The sequence below is a fragment of the Stenella coeruleoalba genome (assembly GCF_951394435.1).
Source record: "Stenella coeruleoalba genome assembly, chromosome: 2".
Lineage (NCBI taxonomy): Eukaryota > Metazoa > Chordata > Mammalia > Artiodactyla > Delphinidae > Stenella > Stenella coeruleoalba.
The window spans coordinates 115288723-115315184 of record NC_137147.1 but is presented as its reverse complement, the minus strand read 5'-3'; the positions used below and the strand labels follow the sequence as shown (position 1 = coordinate 115315184).

The 26462-nt window shown below is 40.7% G+C and overlaps 1 protein-coding gene across 1 annotated transcript in view; it reads right to left on the bottom strand.

The window, feature by feature from the left end:
* Window positions 1-2439: 2439 nt before the first annotated feature.
* Window positions 2440-26462, bottom strand: part of SV2B (synaptic vesicle glycoprotein 2B) — a 204363-nt gene continuing 180340 nt past the window's right edge. The window contains exons 10-14 of the mRNA XM_079911967.1: window positions 21795-21959; window positions 13808-13941; window positions 10254-10454; window positions 6048-6207; window positions 2440-2757 (exon numbers count right to left, since the gene is read on the bottom strand). Of these exons, the coding sequence (XP_079768093.1) occupies window positions 2574-2757; window positions 6048-6207; window positions 10254-10454; window positions 13808-13941; window positions 21795-21959 (844 nt within the window). The 3' untranslated portion in view covers window positions 2440-2573. The remainder of the gene's footprint in view (window positions 2758-6047; window positions 6208-10253; window positions 10455-13807; window positions 13942-21794; window positions 21960-26462) is intronic.

Below are 26462 nucleotides of genomic sequence, written 5' to 3'. Positions count from 1 at the left end.
TGCCATAGGAAATTTCTCAGGGTAGAACATGAAATGAAAAAGAAGCGCCTGGCCAGGAATGCTGTACATTATCCCCCAATGACCTGCCACAGAGACTATTTTTAAAGAAGCATTTATCTCAGCAAGAGTGACAGCATTTAAGAAGTGGCCAGGTCCCAGTGCCAGACAATCCTTCGTGGGAAAAGGCTGCGAGCATGGCTGTACCTTTACAAAGGCCTGAATGATTGATGGGATGCGAATTGCCCTTGGTTGGTTAGGTTGTTGGTATAAAGGAGCCATAAAGATAATGCAGAAGTTAGAACTTAGGAATCAAATGGAGTTTACCCCAAATCGTTGCAGCCATTCCAATGCTCAAAAATTAATCAGGTTTTAGATTTGCAAGATCCATCATAACTAGAAATGCAGACCCTCACTGCCTTGTAAACTTCTTAAGCAGTAACGGCTCATCGAATTGTGTTATCCCATTGAAGAATAATGTTATAAGGGATGTGGTAATCCCAGTTTACACAATTCTGTTTTATGAACCTAGCCAGTGTATTTTGTATCACAAGCAAGTATATTACAGCTATATTACATTGGCTCTCTCATTACTGATGTAGCACTGATGTTAGGTAACTCCTGTAAAACACTGAGAGAAACACTAACACACAATGGTATATTTATATATTTGGGGGAATCAAGATGTCAAATCAGAGTTGATGTGTCTTCCTTCCCTGCACAGAAAAAAAAAAAAAAACGGCCAGTAAAGAGGTGGGGAACATGAGAAGCAGAGAAAACCTTTTAACCATTAAAATTGATCTCAAATCCAGGGTAGAAATGTGTTATAGAATATACTCTTTCCTCCTGTCTACCTTCTTCTACTCCAGAGAATAACCAAAAGATGGCCTGAAGTTATCACGGGACTTGGTGTTTCTCCAAAACAGAAAATACACTCAATGCAGCCATCATTTTGTTTAAATTTTTGAGGTTTCTGGTGGAGAAAGTGTGGCACTTTACAGAATTGAGAGCATCGCAAATCAATTCAAAGAACTAGTTCTTGGTGACTGGTGTTCACCTGGCCTCAGCAAGTTCACCTCTGGTGGCAGGGGTTTTACAGCTCACTGTCCCTTCCATGCAGGACAGTTCTGATGGGTGAAACATTGTTCTTTTTCTATGGAGTCAAGACTTCAGTCTATTACTGACCTTTGCCAAACAGTTTGTCCTGGGTTCCTCACCCCACCCCCACCCCTACCCCCATTCATGTTTCAAACTGGATCTCAGGAAAGTGTTCTCTTGGAACACTGAAGGTAAACATATGTGACATCCACTACACTCCCTAACTCCCATGCCAATGACTGCTTCAAAAACCCTGAACCGAGACATATCAGGTAGATTTTTCATTGGACCTGACCATTATAACAAATACGGATTGAGTTTTACTGCTAAATTTACACTTTGAAGATCTGTGGCTACACTTCCCCACACCTCCCTCAATCCCCCATGTTGTCCACCGTGTTTTATTCTCGCCTACAAAGAGGGTGCCAGAGGTCACGGAAGACTTCCCGTGTTTCTTCTGGGTGAGCAGCAACGTCAAATGCCAGGACGGAAGATGGTGAGCTTGCGTTTCACCAGTGATCTGTGTAAGAAAGGAAAGTAACTCCTCCCCCAACATGAAGAAAAGCGCCTGGATGAAAGGAACTGTACAACGTGAATTTGCTAAGTGCATCCTCTCGACAGCAAGTTAAACGGCTGTAAGAAGTTGTGCTTGCACTTCATTCCATCAGCCCCAATTTTCTGGAAACTCAAACACCAAGTCCTCTCAAAATATGGCTAAATGCTGGCAAATATTTGCAGATATCATTTCTGCAAATGAAACCCAAAGACAGTTATGTACAAAGTTAGTTTACAGAATACCTATCCCATTAAGTTTCTTTGACGAGATCAAAATAGGAATAAATATTATTCTTAAGTTCACCACCTAATCATCATGGAAAACTTAGGACCCTTCGAGGGGGTAAAGTAGATTTCTACAGATATTGCTCACATATTTGGTTTTCTATATCAGAGTATCTTCAATGCTATTGTGCCAATTTTCAAATGGAAACTATGATAAGTAATACTTTAAATGCAAAAATATATGTATCCTGTACTTCAGTATTCATATGATGACTCAACTTCCCTGCCAAGTCAATTTGTCAGGTCCTTGGGCTCCGAGGAACTTTATGGAGGACATTGAGTGTTTCTCAAATTCATTTTGAAATGAATGAAAAAAGTCCTTGCACCTCACTTGTGGAAATACCCCTTACTTAGTTTGGAGGGCATGATCCCTCCTCCCTTGCCCTGGGCTGGGGACACCATTAGCCAAGCACACAGTTCTGGGACTCTAAGGGAGGACAGCTCAGGACACCCTCAAATCAGTCACCTGAGTTACAAACATATAGACAGCTGAAATGGGTGCTAGACTAGGGGTCACAAATTCAACTTCTCCTCCTGTGCTATCCAGGTGTCCTCTGGACAGTGATGGACAGGAAGTGTAGGTGCAGTTAAGGTTCCTGGACGAGGTTCTTCCAACATTTCCCTTCCCTGTAGGTTGTTCACATCAGGACCTGTTCTCGAGTCTCTGGCAGTCGTAGAGCAATCAGGCCACCCCCAACGAGAGAAGTAGCAGCCAGAAGGATGGGGACCACTTTGGTGATCCCAACAAAAGAAGCAAAGATGGTGTTTCCCAAGATGGCACCAAATTTGCATAATCCATTGAGGATGCCAAAGGCTGTTGCCCTGTAAGAGAAGAAGAAAGTAAATCATTCTGGGAGATGCAAACTAGACCTCCTTAGATATGTGGGACTGGGTTCTTTCTTTCCCTTGTTAAAGAAGTATGGTGAAGGTGTGGGAGAGAATTTTTCTTCCTAAATGTAAAAGTAACACATTCTTATTTTAGAAATTTGGAAGTACAGAATAACATAAAGATGCAAGAATATATAACTTCACCACTGAAAGTAATCACCATTATTAACATTTTGGAGTATCTCCTTCCCCAACTTGAAAGAATGAAGCAGAAAGTGTAAGTGTTCCCTATTAATAACACTTTGACCCTCTTGTGGCAGAGACTGTTAGTTCTCCCTAAATAGCATTTCTCCAAATGTAAGACTACATTTCCCAGATTCCCTTGTTTCTGAGTCTGGCCATGTGACTAAGTTTAGGCCAATGGGATGTAAGTACTTCCAGCAGCTCCTGAGAAACTCCCTTAAGAGATGTCAAGAGTGGTCCTTTTGCTCTCTTCTTTTATCCTTTTTCCTCCCATCCTGCTTCCTGGAATATAAATGGTCTCATCTTGGACCATGGCTGAGGTCATGAAAGAGGAAGAAGAAGATAAAAAGAGCCTTTAGTGCCTATCTTCCTAAGTGTGCAGTTATTTGGGGTCTGTGTCACCCATGGCAGAAGCTAATCTTAATTGTTACTAATCACACTTCCCAGTGATAACTACTGTTAACCATCAATCCTTTTCTGACTCCATCTATATACAGAGACAATATTCCCAGCACTAGTCCTCCTCAGATTAAGCAAAATATCTCTATTTCACACCACTAGTTTATGAAGAATATGGCTATATTTTTGTACTTTAAATTCTTTTTACATTTTTTCTGTAACTATACTACACTATACCTTTATCCATTTTCACCAGCCCCAATCCCAATCCCTTTGTTTTCTGAATTTTCTTAGATATTTTCACATGTGTATTTTTCCAAATAAACTTTAGACTAATTTTTTCAAGTTCCCAGAGTGTGGAAAAATCTCATGGAGTTTTGAATGAACTCTTTAAAAACTAAAGAATACTTGACATTTTTGTAAGATTAAACCTTCGTAGAGTTCCGTAAGATATATCTTGACATATAGTTGAGTCTTCTTTTATATCTCTCAGTAAAGCTTTATGGCTTTCTTCACATAAGTGTTTCACCTTTCTCATCAAATTGATTCCTATATATTTTATGATTTCTTCTATTATTAGATGGATTTCAATTTTAATTTTTTGATATATTTTAAAATCTATAAATTATTAAATTAGTTTTATTATTGACCACCTTACCAAATTATTTTATTGTTTCTGGTAGTCTCTTTAATTCTCTTAGGTTTCCTGGATTTAAAATCACATACCATTGAACTAATGATAACTTTTCCTCTTCTTATTTCTTGTAAAACTTAGAAGTTCTTTGATTCACAGAAAAGGCTCCAAATTCACTGTTCTGTGCTTTTCCATAGCTACCTCTATCCCAATCCCTCTGTCATCAATCTTGGGAATATCATTAAGATTTGATGCAGAATTGCATTTACCTGCCTTCCACACCACTTCACATTCCTTTCTGGCCAAAGAGCCACTTACCTGCTGTCCTGAAAAGTCCCCCTCCAAGAGGAGAAATAACTGCTAAGCAATGGTCTTGACCCTATGCCTTTAAACCAGGCCTCTTCCCACAGGGCATGCACAAAATAAAAGGAAACCCTGGGCATCCCTGCCCCATTCTCCACAAATGCCCTAGACCATCATGCCTCATACCCACCTTTATTTCTGCCCCACCCTTTGTTTGTCTAGTTCTGCACCTTTTCACTTCATTTCCCATTGGCAGGCCTGTTCTCACCTCCCTTTGGATTGCACGATACATATGGTTTAGTCCTAGTTCTTCTCTCCGGGACAAGGTTTGCCCTTATCCTTTGCATCTTGCCATCCACCCCACCCTATCAAGCCTTAGCCTTCCCACTCCCGGCCTATGCCAGCCCCCAGGCAGGAGAAACTCAACGACCTAAAAGACATTTGGTCCATGGAACACCAAGAAGACCAAGATGTGGCCATCATCAAAAAATCTACAAACAATAAATGCTGGAGAGGGTGTGGAGAAAAGGGAACCCTCTTGCACTGTTGGTGGGAATGTAAATTGGTACAGCCACTATGGAGAACAGTATGGAGGTTCCTTAAAAAACTAAAAATAGAACTACCATATGACCCAGCAATCCCACTACTGGGCATATACCCTGAGAAAACCATAATTCAAAAAGAGTCATGTACCAAAATGTTCATTGCAGCTCTATTTACAATAGCCAGGACATGGAAGCAACCTAAGTGTCCATCATCGGATGAAAGGATAAAGAAGATGTGGCACATATATACAATGGAATATTACTCAGCCATAAAAAGAAACGAAATTGAGTTATTTGTAGTGAGGTGGATGGACCTAGAGTCTGTCATACAGAGTGAAGTCAGAAAGAGAAAAACAAATACCGTATGCTAACACATATATATGGAATCTAAAAAAAAAAAAAGGTTCTGATGTACCTAGGGGCAAGACAGGAATAAAGACACAGATGTAGAGAATGGACTTGAGGACACGGGGATGGGGAAGGGTAAGCTGGGATGAAGTGAGAGAGTGGCATGGACATATATACACTACCAAGTGTAAAATAGATGGTTAGTGGGAAGCAGCCGCATAGCACAGGGAGATCAGCTCGGTGCTTTGCGACCACCTAGAGGGGTGGGATAGGGAGGGTGGGAGGGCGATGCAAGAGGGAGGGGAAATGGGAACATATGTATATGTATAACTGATTCACTTTGTTATGAAGCAGAAACTAACACACCATTGTAAAGCAATTATACTCCAAAAAAGATGTTAAAAAAAAGAAAACAAAAAACACCCTAAATGCAATGTGGTATATTGGGTTGGATCCTGAAACAGAAAAAAAAAGGACATTAGTGGAAGAACTAGTGAAAACCAAATAAAGTCAGAGTCTAATAATGTACCAATGTTAATCTCTTAGTTTTGACAAATGTACCATAGTTATGTAAGATGCTAATATTAGGGGAAGCTAGGTGAAGTGTATGCAGAAACGTTCTGTACTATCTTTGGAACCTTTCTGTAAACTTAAAATTATTCCAAAATAAAATGTTTACTTAAAAAAATGGAAAAAAAAAAAAAGAAGAAGAAGAAGCCCAAGATGGCCATGGTGGAGGATCTTGGGGCAGATAGACTTCTGGACAAAGAAGTCCAACAAAGTCCCAGAGGGAAGCCCAGAGAGGAACTGACCTCTGGTTGGTGGGATACAGCTCCACCGTGATCACATCCAGAGCATTCCAGGCAGCAATGCTTGTCCCACAGAACAGGCACTGCCAGCCAATCATCGCCGACTCACTGTTGCCAAAAAATAGGAAGAAGCAGCAGACAGCCGAGATGAGCATGGAGCCACCTGCAGAGGGAGATCAGGGCAGAAAGAAACATGAAGCCCGTGGCAGACAACACCTGAAAAAACAGATTCATCTCGACACAAAGAAAGATGTGGACCCCGTACATGGTACCCCAGCCACGGGATTAGAGACTTCTATGTGGGTCATATCACCAGAATTAGCCTCCAGGAAGGATATCGAAAACCTCACCCTATGGTGCTGTCCAGCCCAGAATAACTGAGAACAAGGCAGAGCGTGTGGGTATTAGCAGAGAATTTATTATGCTCCAGACACTGTTCTAAGGTGCCCGAGATACATCAGGATCAAAAGACTCTACTCTCGTGGAGCTCACGTTCCACTGAGAACACAGCTGCAAACGGGCAACAGAAGAACACCTGAGTAAGGGCCATGCTGCTTATTTTCATGTATGCCCATCTCTACCCCAGATATCTGAGCTGCCCTTCTCAGCTCTGCTCTGTGCCCCGGGAAGCTAACCCCCATGGACTGCATACCTGGGGGTTCCTTGTCAGTTGTGAGGAGAAAGGGCTTGGCATACTTCTTCCTAATTCCCATCCTGCTTTATAAGCCCTTTATTGGCAAAGGCTGCTTCCCCCCAGGACGACAGTTCCTCCCGGACACCACCTGCTCCTTGGTTCCAGCTCTCCCTGGGCTCGGTTACTGCTGTTTTCTCCCTTTGTCCCTGCAGCCCTGGAGGTAGAGCCTGCTGCCCACTTCTGCTAGTATCTGGGTGTCTCATCTGCCTCATTTGTTCCCATAACCCTGCCCACACCTCTAAAACCTGCCGCATCATACAGTCTCTTCCCTAGAACTCTCTGGGGTAAATTCCTTTTCCCACCAGGACCCTGGGTGATACAGCTAATGATAAGAGATCCCACTGAAAGAAGGCCATGTCAAATCCTACTGAAATCCAATACATCCAGCCCAGAAGAGCTTGGGAAGCCTGGAGTGAGTGCAGGGCACAGATCAAGAGGACGTCTGGAAATGCGGTGGGACTAGTTAGCAGAAAGGAAGGAAGAAAAGCAGGTCCCAAACAACCAGTTAGGAAACAGGGCAAGAGTCCCACCCAGGCATCAGAACCCTGGAAGAGGGAGGTCTTCAGGTTGCCAAGAAACCAGAAGGCTGGTCTGGCCTCACCCACAAGTGCCTCCCTGGGGGGCCTCCACCTGGAATCTCACCCTCAGACCTGGAGCTGCCGAGACTGGTGCCAAACCCTGCTGAAGAGCTGGGGAATGGTAACTGTCTGCTTTATTTCTATTGATTCTGAGAAGGGCTAGGGCTGTGACTGGGTAGCCTGGTAGCTTCTTTCCAACAGCAAGGAGAGAACTAGAATGGGAGGAGACTGGCATCGACTGGACCACAAGTGCCCTGAGAACTGTATCACCGACACGCATGCATCCCTCAAAGTGGCCAGCCATGGGGCTTGGCGTACAATGTTTGTTGAATACAAAATATTATCATCAAATAAATTCAGTGGTAGGGAACTGACCCCTCAACTATGTTAGGTCTTCTCACTATAGGTCCCTCTGGTGCCCAGTTCTTCCACTCTCATCATTAGTTCTTATTCCCCTTGTGATGGAGAGGCCTGAGGTCAAATCCCAGCTCCCCCTGTGTGACCTTGAGTGAGGTCACAACCTCCCTGGGCTGTCTCACTTTCCCCAACACAGGGCTATGGTGAGGGTTAAATATGCTAATATTTACAAAACGCTTGGAAAAAAACCTGACCTATAATAAGCACTTCCTAAGTGTTAGTTAAATGAAATTTCTAGTTTACATCTGTCTCTCCCAATAGATCATTTTTCCCTTAAGCACAAGGATGCTGTCTGTGTCAATTATTGCTGTATTCCCATTGCCAACCATACAGCCTGGCGGAGAATTATGCTGCATAAATTAATGTTTATTGAATGAAGAAATGAAGAGTAGCAGGCTTATCAGCAAAACTTTCTTCTCTGCTGTTAACAAGGCACAACTTCTGCCCAGGAAAGGGCACAGCAGCAGAGAAAGCAGGATAAATGATTCTCCAGCAGACTCGATAGGGGATTTGTCTAAGGGTCATGGGAGAGGCAGTTTCAAAACAGGTCACCCACATCCCATGGTGACATTTATTGAGCACCTAGTATTTACTGGGCCCTGAGAATATCGCAGTTAATGCACTGTATGCCAGACCTTTTACTAAAGATACAAAGGGGGCACTGTCCGAGCTTTAAACAATCTGGCTCAGAAACAAAATACGGGCATTAATAAAAAAGCAAGATATAAAGAATGATAAATATTAGTTCCAGATATCCAGTTTGGGGGGTATGGCTCTATTTAGCATTAGAGAAATCAATTTTTATCTGGGATACATTCATGATGACAAGAAGGGCTTCAGTGGCGAAGAAGAGGCTGTCCACTCTCTCCCTGCCCTGCCTGCTCCCTGTGCCCCGCCCTCCCTCTGTCCCTGGTCGAGGGGGGCCGTCCATTCTTCTTCACAGATGCACCCACCCCACCCTTTATCGACCCTCATCTCCCAAGAACTTCCTCAGCTACTCCAGGACCTGACCACAGAATTCACTGTTCAACCCTGGGACTTAAAATACCAGAGACAGAAATTTACTTTCTGGTATGAAGATTGCTCTTTTCTCCTCCAAAATTGTTGTGTTTTTTTCCCATAAAAATAGGCTTGTCAGAGCTGCTCCAAGTGATTTAGTTCAAGTGCCAAGTAAAAATGTTTGGGTTCGGTCACCTGCTTTTCTTCTCTACGTTGATTAGACAGGTTGGAGAGACTGCTCCAAACACACTATTTGTCTAGCTCATTACATATTAATATTTCCAAAATAAATTTTTAAAAAAAGGGCCAGTGACAGAATGGCACAAGTGTCACACATCTACTCTCACAGTCTTTGTCTCACTGGAGCAAACAGAGGTATTATTTTAACCATCGTGCTTCCAACTCATCTAGGAAAGAGGTCGTCGTCGCTGGCTCAGGTCAGTCCCACAGCATTACTAAGTGGCAACTCAGTGGCAGGCACCGTGCTGGGCACGAGTGTCACAGAAGTTAATAAGCCACCATCTTCCGTCATCAGGTTTCAGATCTAACCAGGGCATCGCCGCTAACAGGGGACACAGCTCAATCTGCCATGCCTGAGAGATGACCGTCCTCACCACAAGATTGAAAAGCAGAAATCACAGGCATGTCTTGGGCTCACCATTCTACATATTCATGCTACTACTTATTGACAAAATGATTATGTGATTTATCTTGTTTCCTTTGAGCTTTGCTGCTAGGATCTTGGAATTGATTTTTACTGATCAGCTATATCCCTGGGGCAGAACTCATGGCATGTTTATTAGCATACGGTCTGCTTCCCCTTTCTTGGCCTTGACTCATATTTTAATGGGTGTACAATTTCCCTGGCCCTGGGTGTATATATTTTGTTTCTTGTTCACTATGCCTGGCATGTGTTTCAGTAACAAACTGCTGAATGAGGCAAGGCAGACATGAGAACCTGCAATGCACCAAGCACTATGAGATGCTTTGGGTACATTATGCTCCATCTTCACAAACCCCTACCAGCTCATTATAGGTCTCCTTATCTATAAGATACGTCCCAGAGACATAAAGGAACGTGTCCAGTCAAACAGCCTTTAGGTGATAGGATTCCAACATGAGCCTATCCAACTCCAAAGCCCAAAATGTTATCACTATTAAATAATCATAAGTAATAGGATTTATTTTAAATCATCAAATGAAACCAATGCTCATTTAAGAGCATTTTACAGAGTGGGTACAGTGGATGTATTTAATATCCTATTGAAGTGCTAATAAAATAAGTAACTGTCACAGAATTGCTGAGTCAGGAAGTGAAGATGTGTCCCTGGCATGGACCAGACCTCCACGGGGCCCTGGGGTTTTGCAGATGTGCCTCCTTGGTTCTACACCAGCAGATTCCATCTTACCTGTGTGGTTTCCTGTGTGAGATTTCTTTAAGAAAAAGTCCACTGCTTTCATACATTTTAAGCCACTGCCTTAGCCCACGAGAGCACGAATGCGGCGTCCCTCACAACTCACCGATCATCTTGAGCCTTCCGACTCTATCCATGAGAAGGGCAGATATGATGTTCCCAGGCAAGACAGACAGACTGCCGAGGAAGCTGACGAGGTAAATCAAGAAGTCGTTATCTTGCTCTAAGTCCATGTGGCAGCCCTCCTTCTGCTCCAGAAAGGTGACGTTGATAAAATGACAGTTGATGAACTTATGCTGGTAGAGGTCTGCGGAGAGAAGGAAACATCTGGTTCACATGAAATGGAGGGAGGCTGGAGAGATTTGGGGCAGAAACAGGGATAAAGTTATGCCCCTTCCTTGGGCAGGTGGCACCGCCCCCTGGCAATCAGACAGTCTCAAAATCCAGGTGATGCGTGGCCAGGTATGGATGAAGTGGGAAACCTTTAAAAATGTAATGACCTGTTCAAGTTCCTATAAGCAAGGGGAAATGAACATTCACTGAGGGACATGTTTAAGTACAGCATCTTTCAAGCCAGATAATAGTTCTGTTTGTATCAACAAGATGGCGTTGAGGGCCACCGTACCTGGGCTACTCCTCTGAGGCTACCCAGTGTGTACAAGGGAAATGACCAGAGAATCAGATCCAGATTGAGCCAATCACTCCAAAGCCCATGCAGAACCCTGAACATGCTTCAGAATAAAAACCATTTGCTCCTTGGTTGTGGAGGAGGGAAAGAGATGACTGAGTACAGTGGATTTTTAGGGCAGTAAAAACACTCTGTATGATATTATGATGATGACTCTTATCCATGTGTCCAAGCCCATAGAATGTACAACAGCAAAAATAAACCTTAGGGCTTCCCTGGTGGCGCAGTGGTTAAGAATCCGCCTGCCAAGGCAGGGGAAATGGGTTCAAGCCCTGGTCCGGGAAGATCCCACATGTCACGGAGCAACTAAGCCCGTGCGCCACACCTACTGAGCCTGTGTTCTAGAGCCTGTGAGCCACAACTACTGAGCCCACGTGCCACAATTACTGAAGCCCACGCGCCTAGAGCCTGTGCTCCACAACAAAGAGAAGCCACCGCAATGAGAAGCTTGTGCACCTCAACGAAGACTAGCCTCCACTCGCAGCAACTAGAGAAAGCTAGTTTGGGTGATGATGATGCCTAGGTTCATTAATTATAACAAATGTACCGTTCTGGTGGAGGATGATGATAATGGGGGAGGCTATGGCATGGGAGCAGGCGGCATATGGAAATCCCTGTATCTTTCTTCCAATTTTGTTGTGAACCTAAAACTTCTCTAAAAAAATAAAGTCTTAAAAAATAAGAATAACCATTTGCTTCAGAACCAGTTCCATGTTTTCTGATACCTTCTAACATCAGCTATTCTAGCAAAAAGGTCACTATATAAGGCTCTCAGGAAACCTAGGTTTGGGAACTGGCTCTGTGGCTGACCCACTTTAACCTCCCTGAGCTTCTACCTATGAAGTTAGAGGAAAACACCTAATGATCTCCACTGCTTCCCAGCTCTGACATTTCATGACTGCAAGTGTTTGCAAAAGACCTCAATAGACATTTCTCCAAAGAAGATATACAGATTGCCAACAAACACAGGAAAGGATGCTCAACATCACTAATCATTAGAGAAATGCAAATCAAAACCACAATGAGGTATCACCTCATACCAGTCAGAATGGCCATTATCAAAAAATCTACAAACAATAAATGCTGGAGAGGGTGTGGAGAAAAGGGAACCCCTTTGCACTGCTGGTGGGAACGAAAATTGATTACAGCCACTATGGAGAACAGTATGGAGTTCCTTAAAAAACTAAAAATAGAATTACCATATGGTCCAGCAATCCCACTACTGGGCATATACCCCGAGAAAACCATAATTCAAAAAGTGTCATGTACCACAATGTTCATTGCAGCTCTATTTACAATAGCCAGGACATGGAAGCAACCTAAGTGTCCATCGACAGATGAATGGATAAAGAAGATGTGGCACATATATACATTGGAATATTACTCAGCCATAAAAAGGAACGAAATTGGGTCATTTGTTGAGACGTGGATGGTTCTAGAGACTGTCATACAGAGTGAAGTAAACCATAAAGAGAAAAACAAATATTGTATGTTAACGCACATATGTGGAATCTAAAAAAATGGTACAGATGAACTTATTTGTAGGGCAGGAATAGAGACGTAGATGTAGAGGACAGACATGTGGACACAGTGGGGAAGGGGAGGGTGGGACAAATCGGGAGGTTGGGTTTGACATAAATACACTACCATGTGTAAAACAGATAGCTAGTGGGAACCTGCTGTATAGCACAGGGAGCTCAGCTCGGTGCTCTGTGATGACCTAGATGGGGGGGAAGTCGGGGAGGGAGGTCCAAGAGGGAGTGGATATAGGTATGCATATAGCTGATTCACTTCATTGTACAGTAGAAACTAACACAACATTGTAAAGCAATTTTACTCAAATAAAATAAAATAAAATAAAAAGATAAATAAATAAAATAAAAAGAGTGTTCAAGCAAAGAGGCATCAATGAAACTTGAAAGAAGAAAATAAAAGATATGCCAAAGAGTAAATGTATAGAACCCACTAATATTTTTTTAAGTTCAGGCTAAACATAAATTAGGAAGATAAATCTCATAATTGACTATTTAAAGACCAAGGGATATTTAGAGACCAGATTTTGAACCTTTTGAGGCTGATATCATGGAGGAAAAAGATGTTCTTGCATAAACTGTGCCTTGGTGCCAATGCCAGGGAGAAAGCATTGATCTGGACATAATGCAAGTATCTCAGTGGAAAGTTCACAGACTTCAGAGCTAAACAAATTAAGAGATGAATCAAAGTCCCTCCAACTTGCTAGCTGTGGCCTTGGACAAGTTGCTTAAGTCCCTGTTTCCTTAGTTGTAAGATGGGAATGATAGTACATTTCTTACTTGAGGCAATATTGGTGAAGCCCCTGGTAAAACTCAATTAGTTTCCTTATAACCCAACTCCACTTGGTATTAATTTATAATGAGAGCAGTAAAAATAATGAGGAGTGAGAGAGTGGTGGAATTTTGTGATTTTTTTTTTAATCATGGAAATCTGAAATGGTGTAATTTTAAAATATTCTTATCATCTCATTTCACGCACGAAGCTTGAAAAGATGCAGTTTTCCCTTTTCATTTATTATTGTGAGAACATATGTCTTGAATTTTGTTTCAAATTATGCTAGGTCTTCAGGAACGCACTCCAGGTATAAAATGCAGCCCTCCTGGAATGCTGTTTTTTTCTTTTTTTTTTTAAATATGGGTCATACTTTGTTCCTACCAAAGATCCTTAGCATATAGCATCAGTCTCGTTGAGATCAGAACACTTGTCCAGTACTTTTATTTCCATTTTACATGTGATCAAACTGAGACACAGACAAACTAAATGCCTTGGTAAAGGCTGTGCAACTTCTTTGTTGCACAAGGAAGCCCCAACGTGGGGCTGGAACCCATTTCTCCACATGAAGACTCAGCATGAATATCTGTGAATACTTTACTACTCCTAAAGCTTAAGACTGAGCAGTTTGATTCTAGACAACAAGCCCACCCTGTTCGTGCCCTTACCTGTGTTATAAAAGATGGTCGATTCAATGGTGCAGTTTTTGAAATAGGTATCAGTCGATGTAACATCTTCAAAATAGCACTCGTCAAATAAAGTGTCCTCAAAGAGTACATGTTTAAAGTACATCTTTGTGAACCTGTGGGAAAAAATTAGCCCCTGAATGATTCATCCAGGAAAAAAAAAAAAAAGGAGACTTGAGACTCAGATGGAAAACACAGAAAGGCAGAAAAAAGGAGAACTGCAAACCCAAAGGTGCTGGAACGTTATTTTCAACCCAGACTAGTTCCCCATTTCTTCACTGTGTGTTTATAAATGGGGAGGGGCCTCAGGACAGTGGAGGCTGATGTCTAGTCCAGGTACACAGCCTGTGGTTCCCATATGCAGGTTCATGGACCTCCTACATCAGACTCACAGAAATGTGAAATAGTGTGAAATGAAAATGTTAATAACATCTCACTATAGGAGTTTTAAAAACATGAATACCCCTCAGATGGTCTTAGAAGGTTTAAAGGCAGTAGATGTGTGAGGGCCTCAGAATCTTTGTTGAACCAAAAAAAGTGGGGAAATGGGCACTTTCATCCACATTGTTGGTAGAACATAATTGGTGCAGCCTCTTTGGAGAGGAGTTTTGCAAACTTTTAAATGTACAATCCCTTTGACCTAGGAATACCACCTCTAAAAATTCATCGTGCACATACTTGCTCATGCATTCAAAGAGACACATTCACTGATCTTCATTGCAACATTGCTGATAACAGCAATGGATTACTAGATAGATAGACAACAGATAGATAGATGATAGATAGATAGATAGAGAGATAGAGAGATAGATACCATACAGTGGAACGCCACATAGCCATTATAATTATTAGGTAGATCTATATGTCTTAATATGGAACCATCTTCAAGATATATTGTTAACTGAAAAAATTAAATACAATATGGTGTTTATTGCATGTGACCATTCCTGTAAGAAAGGATATGGCATATATGCCTGTAAATGCATAGCATATACCTGGAGAGTGACACAAGACACTGGCAGATGTGGTTGGCCCTGAGGAGGTACAATGGGGGTTGGGCATGAGACAAACGTCATTTTTTCTTTATATCAAGTGTACATAATACTTTTTTACTTAAAAATAAAACAGTCAATAAGAGGTAAAAACCCCTAGATGATTATGAGGTGCAGCCACATTTAGGAGCTGCTGCAAGACTCCAACTCCTACATAAACTTAAAAGAAAAGAACAATATTACATTTAAAAACATATACTGACATATATTAACATCATCCCCTATTGGTTATATTTACCAAGCTTGATTAAACTTTTAAGCAAGAAACCTTTGGCTTCATTTATGAAGAATTACAACCTGTTCATTCATCTGTCTATTCATTTATTTAGATATTCAGTCTTCAGCAAATACTTACATAGCTTTAGGTGTTATGAGTACAGAGAAGAAAGACATGGTCCCTGCCCTCAAATCTAATGGGAAAAAAATAAGCAAACAGACAACTACAAGTCAGTGGGAATCACAGGGACAAAGGTAGCACGGGGCGCTGAGGGTCATTGTTCCTCTTTACAGCCACCAGATCATTCAATCCATGACCACATGCAATGCGCAGTGCCCTTTACCCTTTATGCTCTGTTGTGTTCTGCTGAGAACGCTAAACTAGAGCCACCTCTCATTAGCTTCTGCAAAAAGACCTCCCACCCAATAAGAAAGCCTGGGTCAGTGCTTCTCAAAGAGAAGTCCCCAGACCCCTTGCATCAGAATAAAACGGGAGGTTATTGTGAAAGATACAGTTTTCTACATTCCATCCTGGACCTCTTGAACTAAGATCACCAGAGGAAGATGCCAGATTATTATACTTTAGAAAATGTGAGAGTCACTGATCTAGGAAGCCAAAGTGTTTTCAACAATTTTTCTTACGGTTAAATTTGCTGCAAAAGTTATCACTGGACTCTTCATATTTCCATGGAAAAACGAATCAGTAAGCCTTTGTTACAGGAAGATGGCTCTGATGTCAAAATTAATGTAATTGGTATGCTGAATGTATTTATTCAGGAAAGCTATTCCTGGAGACTGTCTCAGGTCTTTGCCCTTCTTAATATATCCTTCTCTTTAATACAGTGATAGGCTGGTGATGCGGCCTTCGGTGGTATTTTAATGTTCTACCAAAAGTGGGTGAGGAAGCAGAGCCATAAATCATAATAGGTCTGACACAGACAGACCTTAAAATGTATCTCCAAGTAAGTTATGAAAAGCCAAAATCATAAAAGAAGAGATAAAAGGAGAAAGGACCAAGGCATATTTTATGAGTCTTTTACATAAATCATCTCCTCCAATCTCTAATTTATATACTAAACTGGTCCAAGATTCTTCATTCAGGAGATTTCAAAGGCTGAAAGAAAAGTTAACAGAAGTATCTTGTGGACCTTTTCCTTTAAGGAAGCAGAAGCTATTGGCGAAAGAAATAAAAGAGTGGACTTAGGACATGGCCATCTTATATCTCCAAACAGTTGAAATATTATTTCATGGAGAAGCAGATTTAGAGGATGAGAAATACTGGTGCTAATGTCAACCAAACAGACTCTCTAAGGACATATGTGCTTGTGTCTCAGAATATAAGGTTGATACCAAAGTTGAATAAGAACAGTATAAGGGGATTTCCCTGGTGGCGCAATGGTTGAGGGTCCGCTTGCCGATGCAGGGGACACGGGTTTGTGCCCCGGTCCGGGAGGATCCCACATGCCGCGGAGCGGCTGGGCCTGTGAGCCATGGCCGCTGAGCCTGCGCGTCCGGAGCCTGTGCTCCGCAACGGGAGAGGCCACAACAGTGAGAGGCCCGCGGACCACAAAAAAAAAAAAAAAAAAAAAAAAAAGAACAGTATAAGGGAAATATACACCAATCTCATGTAGATGCAAAAATTCTAAATAGAACCTTAGTTCTATGGGTTTTAGCAAACGTATGATGAGATGTATCCATCGTCATGGTCTCATGCAGACTATTTTCACTGCCCTAAAAATCCTCTATGCTCTGCTTATTTATCCATCCCTCTCCCATAACCTCTGACAGCCACTGATCTTCATAGTTTTGCCTTTTCCAGAATGTCATATAGTTGAAATTATACAGATGTAGCCTTTTTTAGAGGGGCTTCTTTCACTTAAGAATGTGCCTTTCAGGTTCCTCAATGTCTTTTTATGACTTCATAGCTTAATTCTTTGGCCCTGAATAATACTCCATGGTCAGTATGTACCACAGTTTATTTATCCATTCACCTACTCAAGGACATCTTGGATCATCACTGGATAATATGGTAGTTCTGGCAGAGGGTATATGGGAAATCTCTGTGTCTTCCTCTCAATTTTGCTGTGAACCTAAACTGTTCTAAAAATAGTCTTAACAAAATAATAAGTTGAAACCCAATTTGAAATATTTGCACAAGTTTTTTGTAAAAAATAAAGGACATGTACGTTGCCTCCAAGTTTTGGCAATTATGAATAAAACTGCTATAAACATCTAAACAAACAAACACAAAATTAGTAAATCAAATTTGTCAATGTATTGATTGCCATTTTAAAAAATTCACACTGGGGGTTTCCCTGGTGGCGCAGTGGTTGAGAATCTGCCTGCCAATGCAGGGGACACGGGTTCGAGCCCTGGTTTGGAAAGATCCCACATGCTGCGGAGCAACTAGGCCCGTGAGCCACAACTACTGAGCCTGCGCGTCTGGAGCCTGTGCTCCGCAACAAGAGAAGCCGCGACAGTGAGAGGCCCGCGCACCGCGATGAAGGGTGGCCCCTGCTCGCTGCAACTAGAGAAAGCCCTCGCACAGAAACGAAGACCCAACACACCCAAAAGTAAATAAATAAATAAATAAATTTATTAAAAAATATATATATATCACACTGAATGATTAAGATATATCCCAGGAATCAAGTATGGTTGAATACTGAAAAAAAATATTATTTTAATATATCATATTAATAGGTCCAAGGAGAAAACAATATGATTATCATAATAGATGCAGAAAAACGTTTGACAGATTCAATAAACTTTCATGATAAAAACTCTCAGCATACTTAAAACAAAAAAGAATTTCCTTAACTTTATAGAGGAGGCCAAGCAAAAACATACAGCAAATATCATACTTAAAAGGAAGACACCCAAAATGCCCCCACTGAAGTCAGGATACCCATTAGCATGGCTTCTATCCATCACCAAACCGGATGTCATAATCAGCACAATATTGTACATCAGCTACACCTCAATTAAAAATAGTTAAAATAAAAGAAGTAACTAGCCTAAAAGTAACAAAACTAGTTGAAACATTTATAGTATGAGAACTATACATTCACATCTATAAACTAGTATGATATTTACCTAAAATTTAAAGCACACAAAAGAATGCTGTACAATGTTTACTGATACATAAATATATTGGAAAAGTATAAAAACATACATGAATGTAAAACACCAAATTTATGACCGTGGTGATCATCATTCCTCAGGAGGAAGAACAGCATCAGGAAGGGCAACTGAGTGAGTGATGTTTAATCTATATTAAAATCTGAAGTCAATGTAGCATAGTTTATGATTTTACAAAGCTAGGTGCTCTGAATAGGGTTGTTGGTGTTATTCTCTATTCTCCACATATTTGATATATTTCATGATGGAATAAAAAGGAAAAGAAAGGAGACAAAACAATTGTTATGGGCAGGTGATAGGCTGGTATAACAATAACAAGGGGAAACTATTACAACTAATAAAAGAGTTCGGTTAGAGACAAAACAAACATCCTCAAATCAACAGGATTTCTATTGATCTGCAATAACCTGGGTAAATGTCTGATGGAGGAACAGCAATCCCATTTTCAGTAGCAAATTAGTTGTAAAATATTCAGGAAGAGGCTCTATAAGACCTATGCCGGACCTAGATTAAATCACAAAATTTTGCTGAGATATTTTATTAACTCTGAAGCCTGATGGACATTACATATCAATATTATGACTTTCAGATGTGGAATCAGAGGCTTAAACAGGTTGGTCAGAGGTGGCTCAGCTATTTACTGACCCATCAAGGCTTAGAACCCAAGTCCCTCAAGCCTTGGCTACTTCCTCAGACCTGAAGCCAAAAGGTACATTTAACACATTTCCCACCCTTGCCAGCTTCGCAGAGATTTACTGTCCTGAAACACACCCACTGCAGATGAGGAAAATTCCTACTGATGCCCCACTAAAAAATGCTTTTAACAGTGTGGGTAGCATTTCATTGCGATGTGTGAAATCAACCTTCTCTCTTCTAGATACACATTTGCTTTCTTTCTCTCTGCTCTCCCTGCTAAAAGTAATCTTCCCCCATGTGTGATAGTCAATAAAGTAAATAATTTTATTTAAATTTTTAATCAGCAAAGTGTGGATAAAGTCTAAGGGGGAATACTGGTACGAATGGGGACAATGCCCCATCCAAGCTAAAGAACTTAAAGAATTTAACTCTCCAAAGAGGCTCAAGGTTTCCAAAGGTGGCATGTTTTCTAGTTTATGACCAGCAGATGGCAGCATAACTCAAGAAAAGAAACCAGGTTCAAGTCCTCAGATTAGTTTCAAAAGTTCCTAATCTTTTTCCAAGGAGAAAAACCCCATTTTTATTCAAATAAATTGCTGGGGTAAAAATTATGAGCTTCAAGTGACAGTGGTATCCCCTGGTTAAAAAACTGAATTACATATATATGACAAATTAAAATGAACTCATTGCAACTTCTGAAGGAATTTATACTTTAATAATCACACAAAAACATTTGTATGCATTTGAAACACAGAAACATGGTAGAACACCTGTGTGTGCAGAATATTTACATCCACTCCTAGACAATCATTGGCCTGCTTATGCATTTGCAGACCCTTAACAATAACTCTATTGTTCCCTGGGGTCCTGGTTCCACAGATGAGGCCACCGCCTTCCTCAAGCCTTAAGCTTTGGGAGGCTGGGATCTTTTAAAAGGACAGGGTGGAGCAGAAGTTCCCATTTTCTGTGTAGCTAAGTCTTAGAACTCCAAAACCTACTTTTAAAAATCATAACAGCTCTGGCATTGCAATTAACTTTTTAATGCAGAAAGCACCATGTAAAACAGGGCCTTTGCGGGAATGCAGAGTTTCCCAGTGAGACGGTATTTGTAGTTGTCAAGGTCATAGGTTGGAGTCCGAATGCATGAATTGGTGAGGGATATTTCTAATCTTTTTACGTTAGCTGTGTGATTTGGGCAAGCAACTCAACCTCTCTAAGCTTGTTTCCCGACCTGTAAAAGAGAAAGCACATTTCTTGCCTCCTGGAGTTTTTGTGAGGATTAAACGAGATAATCTCTGAAAGGCACTTAAGGAAGCACCTGGCACACAGAAGTGTCATTACCATCATTATTATTACTAACACCACAATAGAGTATCACTGAACATTGGAAACTTCATAGATAAGGTCTCTTTTAGTGAATTCGTCTCTGCAGGGAATAACAACATATCATGGGTGACATCTAGCCATCCATAATGTCCCTTAGTTTTCAACATTTCCAAAGCGTTCTAATAAAGAAGGGCAACACTTCTTCCTTGGCAATGTCAACGCAAGATCTCTGGGCTTATATTGAAGAGCCCTGACGGTGAGAAATACTGGGGAGAGTTGCCATCCACCAACCACTAGCCTTCGAGCTGCCATCCCTGGAGTGGCCACTCTCAGCAGATTCCAGGAACCGAAGTGTCCCCAAAGAGAGCATGTGCATACATGGGCACGTGAAGGTGGAGATGTTTGTGACTGAGCCTCAGCATTTTAAAAAATCATCTGAAAATCTGAATTCCATGTCCACGGATAGTCGGTCCTAACTTTCCTGCCCCAGGGGCCTTATATTTGTAGAAATAACATTCCCCTTTTTTTTGCCACACTTTCTTTCTCATCCTAAATAACAGTGAACATTTGCTAAGGTCTGGCCGGTAAGAACATATGGACTAGACTGCCCAAGCCACCTTCCTTGGACTTCACCCAGACATACACTTCTTTCTCACAGTCACGGTCATGGCCACTTAGACACACAGGTGGGTGCAGGCTGGGGAAGTAGAACCGAGTCGGAGGAGAAAATTCATGGTGATAATTCTTGCACAGACACATTAACCTGGGGGCAGTTTATACCACTGACACTAGGCTGTGGTGTTTCTGGTGTATCATGCCCTCGACTGACCCAGTGAACTTGCTAAGGATAATTCAAGGAGGGAAACAGCAGAGGTGAAAATGCTCAGTTTAGTGGAGCATGTGGCCTGGAGGAAACTGTCCTGCCCTGACCCATTTGGGGCCTTCAGAGGGCAACCTCAAAGCGGTGTTCTGAAAGCCCAACAGGCTGGACTATCCACCTCAGTGTCCCAGGAGTAGGAAGAGGAGGAGTCAAACAGATTGAGGAGGATGTGGGCGGGACTTTTCTAACACTCCACTCATTTTTGCCCCAAAGCACAACATTCTTGATGACAATGGGCCATGCCAATCATCGCTTGGAGGTAATGTTAGGCGAAAGAATAACATAAGATAGTGTTATATTGGCCTCTGGATTTGCTTCTGAAGAAGCATCCAGAATCAGAGAAAAAGCTCCACAGCCAGGCTGTGAGTTGGTGCAGGACCTCACTGGTGAGAGCTCTGGGACCTCTCTCCAGGCAGGCATCACTGAGGGGCTCTCTGCGCATCACCATTAAAGATGCGAGGTCTCAGGAGAGATGATTTGGTTGACCCTCCTTGGATGAATCAACCTTAGGCAGGATGACAGGGGACAGCACAGTACAGACAGAGCCACCAGGGGCACTGTCGAGTCTCTGGCAGCCATGGTAAGCTGCGATGCTCCACCAGCCTTGGAGCTCAATCCTCGCCATATTGAATTCTTATCTTCCCAATGGCTCTCTCCCCAAGACAGTCCCCAAACACAGCCCCCTTGATCTGAGGAAAGCCCATGGTCTCCCACTTACTTGTCATTCACAAGTTTCCCATGTTGGTGAATCTGATTTTCCATTGTGAAGTTGATTGTGACACCATACACGTGTTCATCGTGAAATACCTTCATTTTGGACTTGTATGCTTCATCTTGAAAATACCGGATCATATCAGGGAACCAAACTGTCAGTCCATAGTAACTGTAATACAGAAGACAGAATATTTGAGCAGCAACACCATCAGAGACTGCATTCAGGACTTGATGTAAATCAAGACCATTTTAAATGTATCAGTATGGTTCATTAGAAATATCTAATAATATAACTCATCATATTAATAGATCTAAGGGAAAAAAATCATGACTACATCCATAGGTGCCAAAAAGGTATTTGATAAAAAACGACATTCATTCCCAATAAAAACAATAGATTAGGAATTCATGGACGCTTCCTTAGCATGTAAAAATATATATATCTCAGCTCAAAAGTCAGGATCTTTCTTAATGAGGAAACACTGCAGTCATTACCACTAACATAAGAAACAAGACCAGGATATGCATTATCAGCATTACTGTTTAACACTACGTTGCAGGTCTTAGCTAACTCAGCTACTCATGAGAAAGAACATAGGACTATAAAGTTGCAAAGCAAGAGGTAAAACTATCTGGAGGGCAGACAGCAGAGGCAAGAAGAACTATAATCCAACAGCCTGTGGAACAAAAACCGCATTCACAGAAAGATATACAAGATGAAAAGGCAGAGGGCTATGTACCAGATGAAGGAACAAGATAAAACCCCAGAAAAACAACTAATTGAAATGGAGATAGGCAATCTTCCAGAAAAAGAATTCACAATAATGATAGTAAAGATGATCAAGGACCTCAGAAAAAGAATGGAGACAAAGATTGAGAAGATGCAAGAAATGTTTAACAAAGACTTAGAAGAATTAAAGAACAAACAAAGAAAGATGAACAATACAATAACTGAAATGAAAAATACGCTAGAAGGAATCAATAGCAGAATAACTGAGGCATAAGAACGGATAAGTGACCTGGAAGACAGAATGGTAGAATTCACTGCTGAGGAAGAGAATAAAGAAAACAGAATGAAAAGAAATGAAGACAGCCTAAGAGACCTCTGGGACAACATTAAATACAACAACATTCACATTATAGGGGTCCCAGAAGGAGAAGAGAGAGAGAAAGGACCCAATAAAATATTTGAAGAGATTATATTTGAAAACTTCCCTAACATGGGAAAAGAAATAGCCACCCAAGTCCAGGAAGTACAGAGAGTCCCATACAGGATAAACCCAAGGAGAAACACGCTGAGACACATAGTAATCAAATTGGCAAAAATTAAAGACAAAGAAAAATTATTGAAAGCATCAAGGGGAAAATGACAAATAATATACAAGGGAACTCCCATAAGGTTAACAGCTGATTTCTCAGGAGAAACTCTACAAGCCAGAAGGGAGTGACATGATATACTTAAAGTAATGAAAGGGAAGAACCTACAACCAAGATTACTCTACCCAGCAAGGATCTTATTCAGATTTGATGGAGAAATCAAAAGCTTTACAGACAAGCAAAAGCTAAGAGAATTCAGCACCACCAAACCAGCTTTACAACAAATGCTAAAGGAACTTCTCTAAGTGGCAAACACAAGAGAAGAAAAGGACCTACAAAAACAAACCCAAAACAATTAAGAAAATGGTCAAAGGAATATACATATCGATAATTACCTTAAACATGAATGGATTAAATGCTCCAACCAAAAGACACAGGCTTGCTGAATGGATACAAAAACAAGACCCATCTATATGCTGTCTACAAGAGACCCAATTCAGACCTAGGGACACATTCAGACTGAAAGTAAGGGGATGGAAAAAGATATTCCATGCAAATGGAAATCAAAAGAAAGCTAGAGTAGCAATACTCATACCAGATAAAATGACTTTAAAATAAAGAATGTTACAAGAGACACTACGTAATGATCAAGGGATCAATCCAAGAAGAAGATATAACAATTATAAATATATATGCACCCAACATAGGAGCACCTCAATACATAAGGCAACTGCTAACAACTCTAAAAGAGGAAATTGACAGCAACACAATAATAGCAGGGACTTTAACATCTCACTTACACCAATGGACAGATCATCCAAATAGACAATTACTAAGGAAACACAAGCTTTAAATGACACAATAGACCAGAGAGATTTAATTGATATTTATAGGACATTCTATCCAAAAACAGCAGATTACACTATCTTCTCAAGTGCGCATGGAACATTCTCGAGGATAGATCACATCTTGGGTCACAAATCAAGCCTCAGTAAATTAAGAAAATTGAAATCATATCAAGCATCTTTTCTGACCACAACGCTATGAGATTAGAAATCAATTACAGGGAAAAAACGTAAAAAACACAAACACATGGAGGCTAAACAATACAGTACTAAATTACCAAGAGATCACTGAAGAAATCAAAGAGGAAATCAAAAACCACCTAGAGACAAATGACAATGAAAACACGATGATCCAAAACCTATGGGATGCGGGAGGGCAGACAGCAAAAGCAAGAAGAACTATAATCCTGTAGCCTGTGGAACAAAAACCACATTCACAGAAAGATAGACAAGATGAAAAGGCATAGGGCTATGTAGTAGATGAAGGAACAAGATAAAACCCCAAAAATACAACTAAATGAAGTGGAGATAGGCAACCTTCCAGAAAAAGAATTCAGAATAATGATAGTGAAGATGATCCAGGACTCGGAAAAAGAAGGGAGGCAAAGATCGAGAAGATGCAAGAAATGTTTAACAAAGACCGAGAATTAAACAAAAAACAAATAGAGATGAACAATACAATAACTGAAATGAAAACTACACTAGAAGGAATCAGTAGCAGAATAACTGAGGCAGAAGAACGGATAAGTGACCTGGCAGACAGAACGGTGGAATTCACTGCTGCGGAACAGAATAAAGAAAAAATAATGAAAAAAAATAAGACAGCCTAAGAGACCTCTGGAACAATATGAAACACAACAACATTCACATTATACGGGTCCCAGAAGGAGAGGAGAGAGAGAAAGGACCCGAGAAAATATTTGAAGAGATTATATTTGAAAACTTCAGGGAACGAAGATAGACAAGATGAAGCGGGAAGTTTATAGCTATACATCCTACCTCAAGAAACAAGAAAAATCTCAAATAAACAATCTAACCTTACACCTAAAGGAACTAGAGAAAGAAGAACAAACAAAACCCAAAGTTACCAGAAGGAAAGAAATCATAAAGATCAGATCAGAAATAAATGAAAAAGAAATGAAGGAAATGATAAAAAAGATCAATAAAACTAAAAGCTGGTTTTGAGAAGTTAAACAAAATTGATAAACCATTAGCCAGAATCATCAAGAAGAAAAGGGAGAAGACTCAAATCAACAGAATTAGAAATGAAAAAGAAGAAGTAACAACTGACACTGCAGAAATACAAAGGATCATTAGAGATTACTACAAGCAACTATATGCCAATAAAATGGACAACCTGGAAGAAATGGACAAATTCTTAGAAAAGCACAACCTTCTGAGACTGAACCAGGAAGAAATAGAAAATAGGAACAGAAAAATCACAAGCACTGAAATTGAAACTGTGAATAAAAATCTTCCAACAAACAAAAGCCCTGGACCAGATGGCTTCACACGCAAATTCTATCAAACATTTAGACAAGAGCTAACACCTATCATTCTCAAACTCTTCCAAAATATAGCAGAAGGAAGAACAGTCATTCTACGAGGCCACCATCACCCTGAAACCAAAACCAGACAAAGATGTCACAAAAAAAGAATACTACAGGCCAATATCACTTATGAACATAGATGCAAAAATCCTCAACGAAATACCAGCAAACAGAATACACCAGCACATTAAAAGGATCAAACACCATGATCAAGTGGTGTTTATCCCAGGAATGCAAGGATTCTTCAATATACGTAAATCAATCAACGTGATACACCATATTAACAAAATTGAAGGATAAAAACCATATGATCCTCTCAGTAGATGCGGAAAAAGCTTTTGAAAAATTCAATACCCATTTATGATAAAAACTCTCCAGAAAGTAGGCATAGAGGGAACTTACCTCAACATAATAAAGGCCATATATGACAAACCCACAGCCAACATCGTTCTCAATGGTGAAAAACTGAAAGCATTTCCACTAAGATTAGGAACAAGACAAGTTTGCCCACTCTCACCACTATTATTCAACATAGTTTTGGAAGTTTTAGCCACAGCAATCAGAACCAAAAAAGAAATAAAAGGAATCCACATTGGAAAAGAAAACGTATAACTGTCCTGTTTGCAGATGACACAATACTATACACAGAGAATTCTAAAGATGCTCCCAGAAAACTACTAGAGCTAATCAGTGAATTTGGTAAAGTTGCAGGATACAAAATTAATGCACAGAAATCTCGTGCATTCCTATACACTAATAATGAAACATCTGAAAGAGAAATTAAGGAATCACTCTCATTTACCACTGCAACAAAAAGAATAAAATACCTAGGAATAAACCTACCTAAGGAGACAAAAGACCTCTATGCAGGAAACTATAAGACACTGATGAAAGAAATCAAAGATAATGCCAACAGATGGAGAGATATACCATGTTCTTGGATTGGAAGAATCAACATTA